Source organism: Bos mutus, chromosome 11, assembly GCF_027580195.1.
Source record: "Bos mutus isolate GX-2022 chromosome 11, NWIPB_WYAK_1.1, whole genome shotgun sequence".
NCBI classification, from domain to species: domain Eukaryota; kingdom Metazoa; phylum Chordata; class Mammalia; order Artiodactyla; family Bovidae; genus Bos; species Bos mutus.
In genome coordinates, this window is record NC_091627.1 from 103,479,164 (window position 1) to 103,498,986 (window position 19,823).

The following is a 19,823-nucleotide window of genomic DNA, read 5'->3' on the forward strand; positions in this document are numbered from 1 at the left end:
TTTTTTGTACAGTTCTTCTGTGTATTTTTACCACCCTTCTTAATATTTTCTGCTTCCTTTAAGTCCATACCAGTTCTGTCTTTCATTGTTCCCCTCTTTGCATGAAGTGTTCCCTTGGTATCTCTAATCATCTTGAAGAGATCTCTAGTCTTTCCGATTCTATTATTTTCCTCTATTTCTTTGCATTGATCACTGATGAAGGCTTTCTTATCGCTCCTTGATATTCTTTGGAACTCTGCATTCAAATGGGTGTATTTTTCCTTCTCTCTTTTGCTTTTTGCTTCTCTTCTAGTTACAGCTATTTGTAAGGCCTCCTCAGACAGCCATTTTGCTTTTTTGCATTTCTTTTTTGGGGATGATCTTGATCCCTGCCTCCTGTACAATGTCACAAACCTCCATCCATAGTTCATCAGACACTCTATCAGATCTAGTTCCTTAAATCTATTTGTCACTTCCACTGTATAATCATAAGGAATTTGATTTAGGTCATACCTGAATGGTCTAGTGGTTTTTCCCACTTTCTTCAATTTAAGTCTGAATTTGGCAATAAGTTCACGATCTGAGACACAGTCAGCTCCCAGTCTTGTTTTTGCTGACTGTATAGAGCTTCTCCATCTTTGGCTGCAAAGAATATAATCAATCTGATTTCAGTGTTGGCCATCTGGTGATGTCCATGTGTAGAGTCTTCTCTTGTGTTGTTGGAAGAGGGTATTTGCTATGATCAGTGCATTCTCTTGGCAAAACTCTATTAGCCTTTGCCCTCCTTCATTCTGTATTCCAAGGCCAAATTTGCTTGTTACTCCAGGTGTCTCTTGACTTCCTACTTTTGCATTCCAGTCCCCTATAATGAAAAGGACATCTTTTTTGGTGTTAGTTCTAAAAGGTCGTTAGGTATTCATAGAAATGTTCAACTTCAGCTTCTTCAGCATTATTGGTCAGGGCATAGACTTGGATTACAAACCATATTGAATGGTTTGCCTTGGAAACAGAGACCATTCTTTCATTTTTGAGATTGCATCCAAGTACTGCATTTCAGACTCTCTTGTTGACTATGATGGCTACTCCATTTCTTCTAAGGGATTCCTGCCTGCAGTAGTAGATACAATGGTCATCTGAGTTAAATTCACCCATTCCAGTCCATTTTAGTTCGCTGATTCCTAGAATGTTGACGTTCTTTCTTGCCATCTCCTGTTTGACCACTTCCAATTTGCTTTGATTCATGGATGTAACATTCCAGGTCCCTGTCCAGTATTGCTCTTTATAGCATCGGACCTTGCTCCTATCACCAGTCACATCTACAACTAGGTGTTGTTTTTGCTTTGGCTCCGTCCCTTCATTCTTTCTGGAGTTATTTCTCCACTGATCTCCAGTAGCATATTGGGCACCTACTGACCTGGGGAGTTCATCTTTCAGTGTCCTATCTTTTTGACTTTTCATACTGTTCATAGGGTTCTCAAGGCAAGAATACTGAAGTGGTTTTCCATTCCCTTCTCCAGTGGGCCACATTTTGTCAGAACTCTCCACCATGACCTGACCTTCTTGGGTGGCCCTATACGGCATGGCTTAGTTTCATTGAGTTAGACAAGGCTGTAGTCCATGTGATCAGATTGGCTAGTTTTCTATGATTGTGGTTTCAGTCTGTCTACCCTCTGATGCCCTCTCTCAGCACCTACCATCTTAGAGGGGTTTCTCTTACATTGGACATGGGGTATCTCCTTGCCACCGCCGCTCCTGACCTTGGACGTGGGGTATCTCCTATACAGTCCATGAAATTCTCCAGGCCAGAATACTGGAATGGGTAGCTTTCCCCTTCTCCAGGGGATCTTCCCAGGGATTGAATCCAGGTCTCCCACATTGCAGGCGAATTCTTTACCAACTGAGCCACAAGGGAAGCCCTTAAAAGTGTCAAGGTCATAAGAATCAAGAAAGGCTGAAGAAATGTTCCAGTGTGAAGGAGGTTAAAGGGACATGACAACTAAAGGCACCACAAACTGGATCTTTGCTATAAAAGACATTCTTGGAACATTTAGCACAACCTGAATAGGCTCTGAGGATTAAATGGTAAAAAAAGTACAAGTTGTAATATCCTGAGTTTTATAGTCATACTGGAGTTACACAAGAGAACGTCTGTAGGAAACACCCATTCTCCTGTGATGGGGCATCCGATCAGTGACTTGCTCAAATTGTTCCAGGAAAAAAAAAAAAATCTTTGTTCTGTCTTTGCAGATTGTTTAATAAATACCATCAGACAGCTGCCTGTGGACTTCCCTGGAGGTCCAGTGGTTAAGAATCTGCCTTCCAATGTGGATTGGAAGACGTGGGTTCAATCCTTGGTCCAGGAAGATTCCACGTGGCATGGAGAAACTAAGCCAGTGTGCTGCATGCTGCAACTATTGAAGCCCGTGTGCCTAGAGCCCATGCTCCACAAAAGAAGCCACTGTAATGAGAAGCCCCCACACTGCAACTAGAAAAAGCCGTGCGCAGCCATGATGACCCAGGGCAGCCAAAAATGAATAATAAATATGAAAAGAGAGAGCTATCTGCATTCTTGCCTAATGAGGAGAGATGGGATCCAATTTCTAAGCTACTAAATGGCCAAAGGTTCAAATGGAGCCCATTTCTATCCAAAAGTATACGTTTGGTATTCTTAGTTGGGGTTGGGGGGGGGGCGGTAGTTTTACACTTCCTCTCTGACCCCAGGGTCCCAGTTACCAAGAGGGAAGAAAAAGAGCTTCTCCATGCTTTTTTGGTTAGCCTGAGGTGGAGGTTCTCTACCTTGGCTGCATGTTGAAAATACCTGAGGAACTTTAAAGTAATAATGCCTGGATCTCACCCCTGGAAATTCTGCTTGGATGGTCTGGATACGATCTGGGTATTGGGAACAGAAAGAGCTCCGGTTCAGTTCAGTTGAGTTCAGTCACTCAGTCGTGTCCGACTCTTTGCGACCCCATGAATCGCAGCACGCCAGGCCTCCCTGTCCATCACCATCTCCCGGAGTTCACTCAAACTCACATCCATCGAGTCAGTGATGCCATCCAGCCATCTCATCCTCTGTCGTCCCCTTTTCCTCCTGCCCCCAATCCCTCCCAGCATCAGAGTCTTTTCCAATGAGTCAACTCTTCACATGAGGTGGCCAAAGTACTGGCTACAGGTGATTCTAATTAATGTGCAGCTAAATTTGAGACCCACTAACCCAGGATACAGGAGTTAACTGATCTACTGATGCCATGGAAGCATTACAGTTCTTTAGAAGTCTGACCTGGGTCTCATGGGCTGAAATCACTATGACAACCAAGTTTGTGTTTCTTTCTGGAGACTGGGGGAGAATCTTTTCCTTGCTTTTCCCTGCTTCTAGAGGTTAATTGCATTCCTTGACCTGTGATCCCCTTCCTCCATCTTTAAACCAGTAACATTGCATCTCTCTGAACATTCCTCCACAGTCACATCTCCTTCTGACCCTCTTCTGCCTCCCTTGTGATTACTGAGCCCACCTAGATAATCCAGGATACTCTCCCTATTTTCAGGTCAGTTGATACGCAACCTTAACTGGAATTAAGGATCTGCAACCTTAATAACCTTTTACCGTTCAACTTAACATATTCACAGATTCTGGAATTAGGACATGGACATCTTTGTCGTTTTTGTTGTTGTTGTTCAGTTGCTAAGTCGCGTCTGACTCTTTGCAACCCCATGGTCTGCAGCACACCAGGCTTCCCTTGTCCTTGACCATCTCCCTGAGTTTGCTCAAATACATGTCCATTGAGTCGGTGACGCTATCTAACCATCTCATCCTCCACCACCTCCTTCTCCTTCTGCCTTCAATCTTTCCCAGCATCAGGGTCTTTTCCAATGTGTCAGCTCTTTGCACCACATGGGCAAAGTATTGGACATCCTTGGGGAACCAGTATTCAGCTACTGCAGTCTGGAAATGTATGGAGATTCTTCTTAAGGGAAAACTGGTTAAAATTTTTAAAAGACAGAGAAAAAGAAGGGGTACTTAAATCTACAGACTTACTGCAATCCCTATCAAAATACCAGAGGCATTTTTCACAGAACTAGAACAAATAATTCCAGAATTTTTATGGAACCACAAAATACCCTGATAGCCAAAACAATCATGAAAAGAATAAAGACAGAGGCATCATGCTCCCTGATTTAATCTATACTTCAAAGATATAGTAATCAAAACAGTATTGTACTGGCACAAAAACAGACATACAGATCAATAGAACAGGTTTGTATCAACAAAATAAAAAGCAGCCCACTGAATGGGAGGAGATATTTGCAAAAGATACATCCAATAAGCAGAGAAGGCAATGGCACCCCAGTCCCGTACTCTTGCCTGGAAAATCCCATGGATGGAGGAGCCTGGTGGGCTGCGGTCCATGGGGTCGAAAAGAGTCGGACACGACTGAACGACTTTGCTTTCACTTTTCACTTTCATGTATTGGAGAAGGAAATGGCAACCCACTCCAGTGTTCTTGCCTGGAGAATCCCAGGGACGGGGGAGCCTGTTGGGCTGCTGTCTCTGGGGTCGCACAGAGTCGGACACGACTGAAGTGACTTAGCAGCAGCAGCAGCAGCATATCCAATAAGGGGTTAATATCCAAGGTACTTGAAGAAATCATACAACTCGACATTAAAAAAAAAAAAAAAAACTCAATTAAAAAATGGGCAGGGGACCTTAACAGACATTTTCCCAAAGACATATAGATGGCCAACAGATGCATGAAAAGATGCTCAGCATCACTAATCATCAGGGAAATGCAAATCAAAACCACAATGAGATATCACCTCACACATGTCAGAATGGCTGTCATCAACAAGGCCACAAATAACTAGTTTGACAAAGATGTGGATGAAATGCAAATACTCACTAAATTTATGAAAATAAGTCCAGCTCTCTTAGAGGTCAGGGAACTGAAACGCAGACTCCAGCAGCATCTCAGTTTTCATCCAACAGTGGACAGATTCGGCAAAAGGTGGGTGCCCCTCACATGTGGAGGAGGGCATGGCAACCCACTCCAGTGTTCTTGCCCGGAGCCTGGCAGGCTACCACTGAAAAGAGTCTGACACGACTGAAGTGACAACACAGCAGGGCACAGCATGGGTAACGCTCACATGTGGAGTTGGGAACTAGGACTCACATACCCAGCTGGCAGGAGCAGGAACTGCTCCAAACTTTTGGGAACACAGTCTGGCAGAATTTTTTTTTTTTAATCACCATGTAGATTTTTAAGTTATTAATATTTTGTCATATTTTCTTCAAAGCTTTCTTAAAAAAAAAAAAAGGTGTACAGATACTATCAAAGCTCTTGACCTGGTTGGAAGCACATAGATTTGTTACCCTGTACAGAAATGTTTGTAGTATTTTTTATATTATATTTTGCAGTAATTTTTAAAATTTTTGACAGAACTTATTGTTATGCTTGATGCACACAATTCCTCAGAATTCTGATCCTATTCCTCAGAAATGAAGGCTCCAGAATTTATGGCTATATAATTGGGCTTCTCAGGTGGTGGCACTGGTAAAGAACCCACCTGCCAATGCCGGAGAATAAGAGACTTTGATCTCTGGATTGGGAAGATCCGCTGGAGGAGGGCATGGCAACCCACTCTTGTATTCTTGCCTGGAGAATCCCCATGGACAGAGGAGCCTGGTGGGCTACAGTCCATAAGGTTGAAAAGAGTTGGACATGACTGAAGCAACTTTGCATGTACTAGAGATGTGCAGTGCAGCATTGCTTGAGAGGCAAAAATGTATAAACCATCTGAATATCCATCAAGCAGAAAATGATTAGGTAAATTCATAGGTATTACTCTCATAGTAGGGACTGCTGCTGCTGCTACTAAGTTGCTTCAGTCGTGTCCGACTCTGTGCGACCCCAAAGACGGCAGCCCAACAGGCTCCCCGGTCCCTGGGATTCTCCAGGCAAGAACACTGGAGTGGGTTGCCATTTCCTTCTCCAATGCATGCAAGTGAAAAGTGAAAGTGAAGTCGCTCAGTCGTGTCCGACTGCTAGCGACCCCATGGACTGCCGCCTACCAGGCTCCTCCATCCATGGGATTTTCCAGGCAAGAGTACTGGAGTGGGGTGCCATCGCCTTCTCCGATAGTAGGGACTACTATGTAGTAATTACATAAAATGAGTTAGACCTCTGTATTGATCTGTGATGCCCACAAAATAAAAAGCAACTTATAATTTGTATAGTAGTGATTTTTCTATTTTATGTTCATTTACATGTCTGTACATTTTTAAGAAATATCTCAATATGTGCATGTGCTTGAGTATGACCATAGGAGCACAGAGTAGAGATTCTCAATCAGGGGCAACATTGCCCTCCAGGGGACATATGGTAATGGCTGAAGGAATTTTTGGAAATGGAACCCCACTCCAGTACTCTTGCCTGGAAAATCCCATGGATGGAGGAGCCTGGTAGGTTACAGTCCATGGGGTTGCAAAGAGTTGGACACGACTGAGCAACTTCACTGTGAACTATGAAGGCATTTTTGGTTGTCACCACTGGGGAGCGCTAATGGTGTAGATGCTGAACATCCTGCAATACACACAGGAAAGCACCTCCCCCCCTCAACACCCTGCAAAGAATTTTCCAGTCCAAAATGTCAACAGCACAAAAGTTGAGAAACCCTGGCATAGAGAAAAGAAAAAGGATAAACACGAAACTATTAACAATCAACTTGTTCCTTAAAACCTATATGTCATTTGGTTTATTACAATGAGCATTTATTTTGACCTCTAAGAATTATCCTATAAAAATAAAAAATAATACTCAAATAAAAGTTTATTCTTATGGCAAAGACAATGGAGCAGGAAGGAGTGGGAGACTGTTGCCCAAGCCAAGCTGTTTCTCAGAAAGAGATCTAGGGGCAGGAGTGTAAACTGAGGGTAATGAGAGCTGGAGGCAGGAGGGGATGGATGGGGATGCCCTGGAGCCTGGCCCTGACACTGGAGCTCACCAGCTTAGAGTGAACAATCCCAGTGCTTTTGTGAGTTGAATAGGGACCTGAAAAAAATTTCCTATGATTAGGAAAGCGTACTGTGAGAGGGAGAAACAAGCCTCAACTCTATTTCCATTTTATAGGCTTGAATAAACCATTTTATGATCAAGAACTGTAACACATCAGAAGGGAATTTCTCCCTGGTCTGCTGAGAGTTGAATTAGCAGGTGTTTCTTGGCAAAGAATGGTCAATTAAGGTGGAAAAACGAAAATAGCATTCTCTGCTGCAGGTCTAATCAGAGTCTTTAACGTAGTAGTGTGTTCATCCCCAAAAGGGCAGTTATCAAATGCAGAACTTCCCTCTCTTTCACACAAAGTGCATGCTCAGACTCTAAGTCGTGTCCGACTCTGTGCGACACCATGGACTATAGCCACAAGGTTCCTCTGTCCACGGAATTTTTCAGGCAAGGATACTGAAGTGGGTTGCCATTTCCTCTTCCAGGAGATCTTCCCAACCTATGGATCAAACCCTCGTCTCCTGCATCTCTTGCACTGGCAGGCAGATTTTTTACCGAGCCATCTGGGAAGCCCTCCCTATCTTAACCAAGTCTTTTAAACTGAGAGCATCTTCTGAAACCAAGAATCCATGGAATACACTTCAGGAAATACTAACCTAGTCTAGTGATAGTTTTACAGATTAGGAAATGGTGGCCAAAACAAAAAGTGACTGAGTTGGCTGGTGGGTTTCACTCAGAACACTTGTTTTTTAGACCACTGCTTCTCCCCACCCCAGCATTAAACATCTCACCATAGTTACAAATCAAATTCTTGGGAAACATTCTAGGACTTAAGGGATTTTTTTTCCAATTTAATTTGGTGTGGGGGCAAGGGAGATAGAACGGTGGAAGTCATTCAAAGCAAAACTTGCCTTTCAATAGAATCAAGACATTTTTGGTCTTAGAGATGTTTTTTTCTCCTTGATGGAGAGGCACCCATGAAGACTGTGCTCATGTGAAGGGATGCTCCACCTGATCCTTTTGAAAATATAACCTGCACAGGGCAGGTGGGAACACCTGGGACTTCAACCCTCCCAAATTTACCTCAAGTTTATCTCCTTGGGGCAGGGGAAGCCCTACAAAACTGATTCTGTAGATTCTCTCCAAGAAATAAATTTACTAAAGTTCCCTTGATCCTCTTACATGCTGAGCCTCTGCAAGACACTGAGAATTCAAAGATGAATAGAACATAATTTCTGCTCTAAAGGGTTGTTTTGTTTTTTAAATCAGGTAGGGAAACAGACACTGCATGTAGCCAGACTGTGACAGGGCTATACTGACCATGGGAATTAGGGCCTAGGAGCCCATGGAAGGCAGTGTTACAAAGCCCACCCTAAGAAACTTGCACACCCGAGCTCGTGGTTAAGTGGGGGCGGGGGGAGCTATGGAAGATCTTTCCAGTTTTCAACGGGGAACTCGTCCTAGTACATTCTGGGACTCCATTACCAGTAACAACTCCGCTTCCCACGGGGGAATCTTGTTTATCCTCTTCTTAGCTAACAGCTTCCGGAGGTAGCCAGCCCTTTACCTCACATCACCAAGGGTTTTGGTTCTGGGTGTGCTAAGTCGCTTCAGTCGTGTCCGACCGTGCGATACTATGGACTGCCACCCACCAGGTTCCTCTGTCCATGGGATTCCCCTGGCAAGAAATACTGGAGTGGGTTGCCGTGCCCTCCTCCAGGGTTGGTTCTGGGACGGGCCCACAACATGGCCCTACCTTTTCCCCCTTCCTCAGCCTCGCCTCAGACCTGGATCTCACCACCTCAAAGCCACAGCTACAGGAAAATGATGCTAGGTCTGCCGGCAGATTCTGTCCAAGTTCTTATAAGTCGGGCCCCACGTTCACAGTGGCTGTCACACTGCCAGGAGACCCAGCCTCACAATTTGTCTCCATCACAATTAATACTGTGGCCTTTGGGACGCTACTGCTAAATGGGGACCACTTGATGTGTGGCAAGTATCCTGACGGGCACTGGCTTCATGTCTTCCATCAGCAGCCTCCACGTCGCCCGAGCACAATTGTCAGCCAAAAAGCATATGAACTACAGTGGGGTTGCCCCATTCGGACGACGACACTGAGTCTCACAGGCGCAAAACAAGTTCCACCCAACCTCAGCGTTAGCAAACGGCAGGTGTCCAGATGCCCACAACTGAAACCGTTACTAGCCCCGCCCCTAGCCGGCTGCACGGAGTGGGCAATGAGGCAGAGGTGCACAGGCGCAGCCTTTCCTGATGTCCCGCCCCTGAAAGATCACGTGAACAAGGCGGAGTCTGGGCCGGAAGGAAGCGGAAGGGGAAAAAAGCCCTCCCCCGGAAATCCCTTCTGTTTCAGGAGCCTGCTCCCGGAAGTGCTGGTGTTTGTAGCGGGCGTGATGGCGTCAAGGTTACTCCGTGGATTTGGAGCTTTGGCGTCCCAGGCCCTGAGGGCCCGGGGTCCAAATGGAGTCTCCGTGGTGCGCTCTATGGCGTCTGGAGGTACTCGCCGGCAACGTGCGCCGTTGCCCTCCCGCGGTTGGTGTTAGGTCAGCAAAGGCCGGGGTGGGGGAGGCCTTTCATCTCCTCGGCCCCAAAGCCCTGAGGCTCTGCGGACCTCTCCCTGTTATTCTCGACCGCAGCTGCTGCTGACCACCAAAGTGACCGGGTTGCGAAAAATTCCTAAACGGAGTTGCCGGGTGACCTTGGTGGGCAGGGTTTGCAACCGGGGCGTGAAGGGGCCAAGCCGCCCTTCAGACCTGCGCCCGTCTCCAGTTGGATGTTGATTAACCTGCTTTTAGAAAAAAAAAAAAAAAGGCAGAAAAATCGGCCTCCGTGGTTGAAGGAAGATAAGATCACCCCGTGTTCCACTTTTGGGTAACGTGACTGGTTCTTAAGGGACAGTGGCTATTGGTAGACTGTGGGAGCCTCTGGGCCCGCTAAGACTGTAAGCAAAAATTGACTTATGTGCGTTTTCCCTCTTTATCATTTCAGCCGACATCATTATTTTATTTTCCTTTAGGTGGTGTTCCTACTGATGAAGAGCAGGCGACTGGGCTAGAGAGGGAGGTCATGCTGGCTGCTCGCAAGGGACAGGTGAGAAGAATGTTCCATGCCTTCTGGGAGAGTTCATTGCCTTGGATGGGATCAGAGCAGCCTTCTCTCTGGGGAGCCTTCCCTCCAGGAAACCTGGCTTTTGGGAACAGTATTGGTAGTCCCTAGAGGGTAGGAATCATTTGGCATAATAGACCCTTTATTTTGTTTTTTTCAGGACCCATACAATATACTTGCCCCAAAGGCAACCTCAGGTACCAAGGAGGACCCTAATTTAGTCCCCTCCATCACCAACAAGCGGATAGTGGGCTGCATCTGTAAGTGCTTCTCTACTATTTTCTTACCCTTTTGTTTGTTTGCTTATTTATTTTTTGGCTGTTTAGAATGTGGGATCATAGTTCCCCAACCAGGGATGGAACCCACGGCCCCTGCATTGAAAGCACAGAATCTTAACCACTGAACCACCTGGGAAGTCTCTGTTTATGTATTTACTTATTTTTAACATTTACTTATTTGGCTCTGCCAGGTCTTAGTTGTGACCCTCGGGATCTTTGTTACCGCGTGTGAGATCTTTCAGTTGCAGCATACAGGATCCAGTTTCCTGACCAAGGATGGAACCCAGGCCCCCTGCATTGGGAGCATGGAGTCTTAGCCACTAGACCACCAGGAAGTCTCACCCATTTGTTTAATTTAATATCTGTTTAGTATGGAAGATGTCTACTAGTTTTTTCACATCTGTTGTCCACGAGTGTATATGTGTAAAGATACGTGGATAAATGTTTTAAAGGTTTTGACCCTCAGGCCCTTTTGCCAAAGTAGGTCACCCTCACTGTAAAGAGGCCTGGAACATGAATAATACTGCCTCAGTGGAGAGGTGGCGTGCAGAAATATTCATCTAGAAAATACCGTACTTTCTCTTTGCCAGACACCACGTCAGGCACTAGCTGTACATGCCAAAACGGACCCGGCTTTGGGGTTCTACACAGGCAGGAAACTGTGAGGACCTAATAAGGAACTGGTCAGAGGTCAGTTTACTCAGAGGTAAACTTGGCCTCAGTTCCTTCATCTGAAAAATGGGATCAGCTTGAACTGACCTTAAGGTGTCAACCATAACTATTTGCATCTCAGAGGTGTCTGAGGGCAGTAGGTTAACAGTGAAAGTCCTTCTTCTAGGCTGCATGGCCTTCAGCTACCTTTTTTCTTTCAGGTGAAGAAGACAACAGTACTGTCATCTGGTTCTGGCTGCACAAAGGCGAGGCCCAGCGATGCCCCAGCTGTGGAACCCATTACAAGCTGGTGCCACACCAGCTGGCCCACTGAGCCACTGCACTAATGCACTCAGAATATGATGTGGAATTTCTTCTTTCCAGTAAAGACTAGCCATTACATTGGCTTCTCCTCCCATAGTTGGCTGGTCTTATTTTTTTCCTGTGTTTTTGGGGGAAGTGTGGATAATTTTTATGTCAGAAATAGCTATCTGTTAATATTAGCTTCCTATCCCCTTGCTTTTGTACACTGAGATTGTCGATCCCTAATGCAGTGATGACAGTCGGTATGGGGAAAACAGTCAGGCTGACTGGACTTGTAATGTTGGCTTCATCTTCTAGCTTTGTCACTGGGATCATGTTCTCTGAGGGTGGGTTGTTGTTTGGGAGCTAAATTGTATCTTCTTTGTGACCCCATGGCCTGTAACCTATCAGGCTCCTCTATCCATGGAATTCTCCAGGCAAGAATACTGGAATGGGTTGCCATTTCCTTCTCCAGGGGATCTTCCTGACCCAGGGATCGAACCCGGGTCTCCTGCATTGCAGGCAGATTCTTTACCACTGAGCCACCTGAGAAGCCTAGCTGACGCTCTAGTGGGAGAGAAAGGTGAATACACAGCCACCCTTTCAGCATTAAAGGCAGCACAGGCACTCCCATACTTGGCATCAGTTGACTGTCACAACTACCCTGTGAAATGGACCTTTCTCTTTCTTTGTGTACTTAATTTCTAAAAATTCAGATATAATTTATATACTGTAAAATTCATTCTCGAAGTGTACAATTCAGTGGTTTCTAGTAAATGCACAAAGTTTTGCAGTCATTATCACTAATTCCAGAACATTCTCAAAAGCCAGTACCCATTAGCATTCACCCCCTCTTCTCTTTCCCATCTGCTCCTGACAACCACTAACCTACTTTCTGTCTACGAATTTGCCTATTCTGGACATTTCCTATTTGTTGAAAAACTATTTTTCCCGTTGTCTTTGTGCCCTGTTGAATATTGACCACTAACGTATAAGGTTATTTCTGGACTCAGATTATCACCTTACAGAGGTTCAGAGAGGTTAAGCTATTTGGCCACAGTCACAGAGCTAATAAAAACACCGGATCCAAACCCAGCTCCTTAGAATTTGTCAAAAGTGCTGTGAGAATACATGATGGGGAGAACGATTAACTTCCCACCCCAGGAGGCAGGTGTCAGGACTGGTCCTAAAATCTCCAAAGGGAAAAAGCAGAGAGGCCTTTGGAAAAACAGCAAAGAATAAGTTGTGGTTGGAATGCCAAAGACTTGCAAGGGTATTTGGCCTTCATTTATCTGGGAGAAGGGGAGTCCCTGAAGGTATGTTAGCAGAGAAGACAAGGAGAGGAAGGGGACACTTGGAGGAGAAAGGTGAGTCTGGATAACTTGATTTTGCAGGCCCTAAAGAATCATGAGGTGCATATTGGGATGGACAGGTTAGCTGGGGAGAGTTGGCTGGAAGCAGAAGGCTCCAGTGGGACTTGAGTGATGGAAATGGAGCTGAGATCCAACCTCCAGCAGAGGGAGAAAAGCCAAGAGGCTGAAAGGCAAGGTCGAGGAAGCTTAATTTGGGGAGGCAAGGAGAAGGGTTAACAACAAGAAGGTGTCTTATCAAAACAAGATTGTAAAGAGAGGCTGGGGCTTGGCATATAGGAGGCCTACAGGGTGACAGTTTCGGCACAGTGCAGTCGGAAGGCCGGTTGGGTGAGAACACGTGCAAGTGGTTGCTGATGATGCAGACAAGGGGAAGAGGCAGCTTGCCTGAGCAGACAGATTGAGTGCACAGAGGCACCGTGTGAGAAAAAGACTCCTGTCTGAGCATCCTTGAGGGCCAGCCGAGGGTGCCCAATGCAGAGGGGAGGAAGAGCCCTGGAGAGAGACCCAGTTTCTCCAAGACCAGAGGGAAGGGGAGAAGGGAGGGTCAAAGAGGAGGGAAGGGAGGCTTAGTGAAATACAAGTAGGCAGGGCTGGGGCTTCAGGGCAATGAGCGAGAGAACTGCCAAGCTTCCAACACCAGCGGCTCAGCCAAGGGCAACTGCCACAAGCCTGTCCAAGTGTATGACATTCTCCAGCCACCTTGGAAGCAGGAAAATAGAAGGCAAATGGTTGGGCAAGTTTAATGTTGGGCAAGGGAGAAAGGAACTGAGGATGTCAGTGACTGGTGGAACCATCTGACCGGGCTGTCCCAGCCGGAGAAGCAGGCTGGTCGCTCTCTACGTTATCCTCCAGATCCACCCTCCACCCCTCTCTCTGCCTGGGGAACTGACCTTCATGGCTTGCATCAAGGGACTCTCTTACCCTCTGGTTGCAGCGGGGCAGGGAGGAGGATGGAAAGGGAGAGATTGGGCAAGAAAGCTCCTCCACCCCACCCCTTCTGCCTGGTTCTGGTCAGGGCACAGCGCCCCCTGCTGCTACAGCCTCACAGGTGCCAGTACCACCCAGCCCAGCTGGTCAGAACATCCCACCGAGGCCCGCCCTGGTCCTCACCATCCCATGCTGTTGCTGCTGCTGCTGCTAAGCCGCTTCAGTCGTGTCCGACTCTGGGGCTCCCTAAACCCTGAGCACCTTCTACACACTGGCAGATCCTGTGGGCAGGCCCAGCAGGAGGGTGGGAGATGGAGGGGGAAGGAGAGGAAAGGAAGAGATGGGTGGAGAGGAAGAGAGGAATACTAGGACTTCCCTGCTGGGGTCAGGTTCCTCCCTGAAAGAATAAACAGAGCTCCATGGAGCGGCAGGGGAATCAGTGGGTGAGAGAAGGGTCCTGGGAAAAGGAAGGGCAGTAATTCACTTTTCTCCCGTGCGAGCTGTCCTATGCCTCCTGCTTTTGTCTCTTACACACACAGACACATACACACACACTAAATAAGAAGCCTCCTCAGATCCCTCTGAGCGGCAGTCCCACCCAGGTTTCATGCTGACAGTGGTTCGAGGCGACCCATTTTGGGTTTGCAGCATCTACACAAAAACGTTTGTCAGACCTGGCTTTTCCTCCAGAAGGGCCCTGGCCCCCACAGCCTACCAGAGGCTCAGCCACTTTGTCGCGTGGCCTTCAGGCCCCCTGAGGGCTCCAGGGCTCTGAGCTGTCTCTGGTGCAGGATGGGGCGAGCCCTCAACAGCAACCGTCTCCACCACTCCTGTGATAATTAAAAACTAGCGCTACCTCTGCTTCTGTAAGAGGTCAGGGCCTCTGTGGTCCAGTCAGAGCTGCTCTTTCTGGTGATAGAAATGCAGATTAAGTCCTTTATGACCCCATTCCTTCAAGCTTGTGTGAACTTGGCCCAAGTGAAGAACAACCCCCTCTCTTCTACTTTCTTGAGATGGATTCAAGGCAGAAGCCACATTCCACTCCCCCCTCCCCCAACACGTACCCAGAGGCAACTGCTTGTGTTGGTTTCCTGTGTATCCTTCCAGAGTTCCTTTAGGTAAATATAAACAACTATGAATACTGATTTAAAATACTGATTAATGATGAAAATTTTATTGAAATATAGTTGCTGTAGAATATTACACAAACTATACTGCTGCTGCTGCTAAGTCACTTCAGTCATGTCCGACTCTGTGCGACCCCATAGTTGGCAGCCCACCAGGCTCCCCTGTCCCTGGGATTCTCCAGGCAAGAACACTGGACTGGGTTGCCATTTCCTTCTCCAATGCATGAAAATGAAAAGTGAAAGTGAAGTCGCTCAGTTGTGTCTGACCCTCAACGACACCATGGACTGCAGCCCTCCAGGCTCCTCCATCCCTGGGATTCTCCAGGCAAGAGTACTGGAGTGGGGTGCCATTGCCTTCTCCTATAGATGTATACAATATAGTGATTCACAATATTTAAAGGTTATATTGCATTTACTTGGGCTTCCTGGGTGGCGCCAGTGGTAAAGAACCCGCCTGCCAATGCAGGAGACATATAGAGATGCTGGTTTGATCCCTGGTCGGGAAGATCCTCTGGAGGAGGGCATGGCAACCCACTCCAGAAGAATCCCATGGACAGAGGAGCCTGGTGGGCTACAGACCATAGGGTCATAAAGAATCGGACATGATTGAAACTATTTAGTGTACATGCACCATTTACATGTTATTTACATGTAAATGGTTATATGTTATATATGTTATATATATATATAACATGTATATGTTACATGTTATAACCATTTACAGTTATTATAAAATACTGACTATATTCCCTGTGTTGTATAATATATCCTTATCTGTTACTATGTATAATCTCCTCCCCCATCTTGCCCCTCCCTCTCCCCGCAAACAAACACTAGTTTGTTCTGTATATCTGTGTCTGCTTCTTTTTTGTTATATTCACTAGTTTGTTGTATTTTTTAGATTCCAACATATAAGTGGTATCATACAGTATTTGTCTTTCTCTTTCTGACTTATTTCACTTAGCATAATGCCCTCCAAGTCCATCCTTGTTGCTTTAAATGGCAAATTTTCATTCTTTTTTTATGGCTGAGTCATATTCCATTGTGGGTATTTATAGCTATTACAATGGACCTCATTTTCTTAATCAATATGATCTCGGGTGGCCTCAGCCTGCAGGGCCTTGAAGTGAGGTTCAGTTCCTGGCCAGAGATTGAGGTGGGGCCATGACAGTGAGAGCACCAAATCCTAGCCACTAGTTTGGGATCTAATCCTGACCACTAGCTACTAGACCAGTAGTCAGTGACAAGGCCCCGGCCCTTCAGCTTTGCAGAAAAGAATTCCCACAAAGATGGAAAGTAGTGAAACAAACAGTGTTTACTAGGAGGAAAAAGAGTACAGTACACATGGATAGATACAGGGCCAGCCTCAGAGAGTCGCTCTCTTGAAGCAGTTTAAATAGCTTTTATGGGGCATTTCTTCCAGGTTTCCTTGGGCCAATCATTTTGATTTGCCTGGTTCTGAGTCTGTATTTGGTATATCTCAGGATCCTCTAGGAGCTGGCAACAGTCCATGGGGTCACAAAGAGTAGGACACGACTGAGCAGCTAAGCACAGCACAGGATCCTTCCACGTGTGTGCATGCAACTCTCAGCCAAGACAGAGTCCAGCAAAGGGGCCTGTGCGTTGTTTGGCATCACTTCCCTTTGACCTCCAAGAAGCTTTCTAGTCAGGAAGTTCTTGACTTAGACAAATATGTGATCTCTTCTTTCTTATCTAGGCAGGGCTCAGCCTCCTCTCTGGATTGTCCTGTTGATATTTTGGAGTTTCTGTCCACAGGGAATGAACTCCCACTGCTCACCCTGGGAGGAGTGGGCATCTACCTCCAACTTCACATTCATTTGTTGACGGACACTTAGGCTGCTTCCATATTTTGGCAATTGTAAATAATTATGCTGTTATGAACACTGGGGTGTATCTTTTTGAATTAGTGTGCTTTTTTCTGATATATGCCCAGGAGTGGAATTTCTGGGTCATAGGGTGGTTCTGAATAGACTTTTTTTTTTAATGCCAGCACTTACACTGTGTTAGGCATGGTTCTGAGCACTTTGTCCGGAAAACAGCTCCAGAGGTAGGTGCTGTGTCCATTTTTTTAAGATTTCTGTTTTGATGTGGACCATTTTTAAAGTCTTCATTGAATTTGTTACAATATTGCTTCTGTTTTATGTTTTGGTTTTTTGGCTGTGAGGCATGTGCAATCTTAGCTCCAAGACCAGGGATCAAACCTGTACCCCTTGCACTGGAAGGCGAAGTCTTAACTACCTGACTGCCAGGGAAGTCCCTGTGCTAGGCCCACTTTAAAGAAAATTAAACTGAACCCAGGAGTTCATCCCAGGAGTACGAACTCCTCCAGGGTTAGCCCCCTGGACCACATCCAACTTATTCCTCTCTTTGTCCAAGTGCCAGATTCCAGCATGTAGTAAGTATTCAACAAATTCCAGTTGTCACCATGAAAGACAATTACTCTGTTTCTGTAAATCAATGGGAATACTTCATCATACATAGGCACACCTGTATGTGAATACAGTCAACAAATAAGTTCATGAATCCTCAGGGTAATTGGGAGAACTCATCTGAACTGGACATTTGTTCAGCTCAGAGTAGGGCTTCCCTGGCGGCTTATACAGTAAAGAATCTTCCTGCAATGCTGGAGACCTGGGTTCAATCCCTGGGTCAGGAAGATCCCCTGGAGAAGGGAATGGCAACCCACTCCAGTATTCTTGCCTGGAATCCCACAGACAGAGGAGCCTGGGAGGCTAAAGTCCATGGAGTCACAAAGAGTCAGACACGACTGAATGACTAACCCTCAGAGTAAGCAGAAGATTCAGTGAAGAAGCTTCAAAAAATTTTCTCCTCCCAGAATGACATCAGAGAGCCTGAGCCCAAATCATCTTCTAAATACAGGTCGAAAGGGAAGTCCCTGGCTGCCCAGTGGCTAGGACTCCATGCTTCTAATGCAGGGGATTCCAGTTCAGTCCCTTGTCCGGGAGCTAGGATCCTATGTGCCATACAGCCAATAACAAACACATACAGGTCTAAAGAATAAAAAAAAAGTGGAAAAGTGACATACCAAGGATAGCCCATAGTATACACCCTTTATTCGGTCCTCATCCTCCGATCTCAGTTCTGTCCCAGTGGGGAGTATCTTAGTTCCCAAATGCTCTGGGTCCATCAGCAGATTCTTGCACAGCGCCACCCTCACCAGTTTTTGTTTTGATATTCTACTGTTCACCTACAGGAATAACTTTGTATTAGATTTCACCCCCTGGACACTCTGTGGATCCTTAAAATTCACCTGGTTGCCAACTGAACTCGTTTTGAGTCCATTCATCCAGGTAGTGGGATCTGTCCTCTGGGCTGACTCACTGGAGTTCCCCTCGCGTCTCTCCCTCTGCCCCCTCCCCCATCAGGCTGTGGCTCTTCCTCAGCAGTAGCCCCAGGATGGCCCCTGCTGGAGCCTACCCACCGACTCCCGTGTGTACTCCTGTAACTACCCTGTTCCCAGCTCCTGCCATCTCTGTTTGGCCTCTGTTCCTTCGGTACTGAATCGAATCCTGCTGGCCCTCCAGGTTCCTGTCAAGCTGGCTGTCACCTTTGAGTCCTGTCCTGCCCTGCTGAGAGGTGACAATTCAGTACTCAGATGCAACATTAACCTTCATGTCTTTGCATATTTGCAGGGTATCATCCCACTTGGGTACTCCCAAAGCATCAAAGATACCTCCATTACAGTTGATTACACTGCAGGATAATTATCTTTTTGCATGTGTTTTGCATCTCAGCAGCCAAGGCATGGTAGGTGCTCAGTGTTTATTGAATGATTGCTGAATGGACAAACACATTACACAGGACAATTATTTATCTGTCTTCTGCTGCACCTGGTTTTTGAAAACTTTATTCATTTTGTTATGCAATGTCCTTGTATAAAACCCCACATGAGAAATTACTCCTGGAATGGAAAATAAAGAGAAAAAATTTATTTCCTTTGACCACAGAGACTCTGTATTATATAGAGAAGCATGTAACCCTTCATCTCCCCACACTTTGCTTCTTGCTTCCAAGAAGCTCAAAGACAGATTTAATAGTCATTCACATAATCACATTAGTCCCCTTGGCCACATTTGGGTCTTTCTCCTCTTTGTGGTTTTGATTTTTAATCTTTTCTCTAATAATTTTGAAATCAGCTAGTTGGAGAAGGAAATGGCAACCCACTCCAGTGTTCTTGCCTGGAGAATCCCAGGGATGGTGGAGCCTGGTGGGCTGCCATCTATGGGGTCGCACAGAGTCGGATATATACTGAAAAGCATTATTTTATATACTGAAAAGCATTATTACTGTGTAAGTTGTTTTCAATTTTGCCTGTCTATCTTAAACTTAGAAATGATGTTCATTGAAATGGGTCTAACCTATGTATGTTTAAAACATTTAAAACAGCAGAAATTCTCAAAAGAACAGTAAGAAGTTCAGATAGGATCCTTTGAACCTCCCCATTATCCCTTTTGACAACTGGAAGTAAGGTGAATTAAAGGGCCCAAACCCCTAGAGGTATTGATCAAAGAAAATCAAGAAGCAATGTTGCTGGGAGGGCCTCTCAGCACAGGAGGGCTGCTGCCTCTCCACCCATCACTTGTCCCAGAATAGGGGCTCCCGCAGAGTATGGGCTTCCCCAGAGTTCCAGCAGCAGCTCTGCCACCATCCTGTCTTAAAAACCATGCCAGGGGATCATTTTAATAAGTTATTTGTGATGCCTAATTAAAAAAAAAAAAAATCGGACTTCCCTGGTGGCTCAGACGGTAAAGCGGCTGTCTACAATGCGGAGACCTGGGTTCAATCCCTGGGTCGGGAAGATCCCTGGAGAAGGAAATGGCAATCCACTCCAGTACTATTGCCTGGAAAATCCCATGGACAGAGGAGCCTCGTAGGCTACAGTTCATGGGGTCGCAAAGAGTCGGACACGACTGAGCGACTTCACTTTCACTTAACTAAAAATCAGTCCCCCAGAAGAGCAGGATGGGGGTTTTAACTGATGACAGAATTGGCAGAGGATTTTCCGGGCAAGAGTACTGGAGT

The 19,823-nt window shown here is 46.0% G+C and overlaps 1 protein-coding gene across 1 annotated transcript; it reads left to right on the top strand.

Moving 5' to 3' along the window:
- Nucleotides 1-9,333: 9,333 nt before the first annotated feature.
- Nucleotides 9,334-11,449, top strand: COX5B (cytochrome c oxidase subunit 5B). The gene is made up of 4 exons (XM_005891622.3): nt 9,334-9,491; nt 10,012-10,085; nt 10,261-10,360; nt 11,251-11,449. Exons 1-4 carry the CDS (start codon nt 9,389-9,391, stop codon nt 11,361-11,363), a joined length of 390 nt encoding a protein of 129 aa, XP_005891684.1. The 5' UTR covers nt 9,334-9,388; the 3' UTR covers nt 11,364-11,449.
- The last annotated feature ends 8,374 nt before the right edge of the window (nt 11,450-19,823 follow it).